Source organism: Lipotes vexillifer, unplaced genomic scaffold (genome assembly GCF_000442215.2).
Source record: "Lipotes vexillifer unplaced genomic scaffold, Lipotes_vexillifer_v1.1 scaffold322, whole genome shotgun sequence".
Classification (NCBI taxonomy): domain Eukaryota; kingdom Metazoa; phylum Chordata; class Mammalia; order Artiodactyla; family Lipotidae; genus Lipotes; species Lipotes vexillifer.
This window is the reverse complement of record NW_006776528.1, coordinates 800017-801183: the sequence shown is the minus strand read 5'-3', so window position 1 is coordinate 801183 and position 1167 is coordinate 800017. Positions and strand designations below refer to the sequence as shown.

At 69.4% G+C, this 1167-nt stretch overlaps 1 protein-coding gene across 1 annotated transcript in view; it reads right to left on the bottom strand.

Moving 5' to 3' along the window:
* IGSF9B (immunoglobulin superfamily member 9B) overlaps positions 1–1167 on the bottom strand; it is a 46112-nt gene that overhangs the window by 9883 nt on the left and 35062 nt on the right. Inside the window, exon 18 of the mRNA XM_007450398.1 lies at positions 796–1167. This exon is cut by the window's right edge and continues 1275 nt beyond it. Coding sequence (XP_007450460.1) covers positions 796–1167 — 372 coding nt within the window. The remainder of the gene's footprint in view (positions 1–795) is intronic.

Genomic DNA, 1167 nt, shown 5'->3' with positions numbered 1-1167 from the left:
GGGAGAGCAGAGGAAAGGCGGAGAGAAAGAACACGGGCGGGCGTCCAGGCCGCCCGGTACCTGGCACACCAGCTGCTACAGCCTACAGTGGGCTCCCCCAGGCCGGCTGATCGCAGGGGCTTGTCTGTCTGTCTGTCTGTCTGCAGCTCCCTGCGAGGCACACAGGTTGGGGTGGGGCGTGTGGCTCCAGCACACGGTTCAGAGGCCTGAGGTTTTGCTCCCAACCCCCAGGACGCAGCCTCCAGGGAGGCTGGGGGGCCAGGTGGGGGCGGGAGGCGGCACTCACTAGGCTACCAAGGGCAGGAGGGTGGGGACGGGAGCCTGGTGGTCCAGGGAAGGCAGGCCCCAGGGTCCTGCTTTCGAGGAGGAGAGGCCGAGGAAGAAAAGGAGGCTGGATACAAGGTCTCTGGGCCAACCCTGGAACCGCCCAGAGCCAGGCTCATGGGGACGTGGTGGGCTCTCCACTACAGAAGGCCCCGGGGGACCACTCATGGGGACACACCACACATCCCCTGGCCACATCCTCTCCCCCGGCCCCCAGATGGCCTCCTGAGAGCTCTGGGCTGGACGGGGAAGATCCCTCATGCCCCTGGCAGGGTACCTGGGCAGGTAAGCCACACCCCCCCCCAGTGACCACTCCCTGCCGCTGCCAAGACCAGCGCTCCTCTCCCGAAGGGATGCTGCAGCGTGTCCCGACAAGCCCTGTCAGTCGGTGGATGGAAGGGCGAGGGCAGGGGAGGAAGGGGGAGGAAGATGACCAGGCGGCGGTGGGCAGGAGAGACGGCTCACACTCACCCTGCAGTAGGTAACGGTGGCGGGGGCGGCTCCGGTCTGAGCAGCTCCTCCCCCACCCTCCGAGGGGAAGGCGTCTGTCCAAACACATCCAAGTGGTCCACAGGCCCCGCGGGGCCTGGCGGAGGGGAGGGGTAGCCCGTGGCCAGAGTGGTGAAGCCCACGGTGGGCCGGTAGCTGGGGCTGCCGCTGCGGCTGCTCTGGGACGGAGAGCCCGTGGACGGCGTGGACTTGCACGAGAAGCTGACGGCAGCCGGTGGCTGCAGGGCGGTCTCCGACACCTCGGCGGGCTGCAGGAGGCCGGGGCGCGGCCGGGCCCGCGCGGCGAGCTCGGGGGAGCTGGTGCGCGAGCCGAGGGGGCTCTGGGTCAGAGGC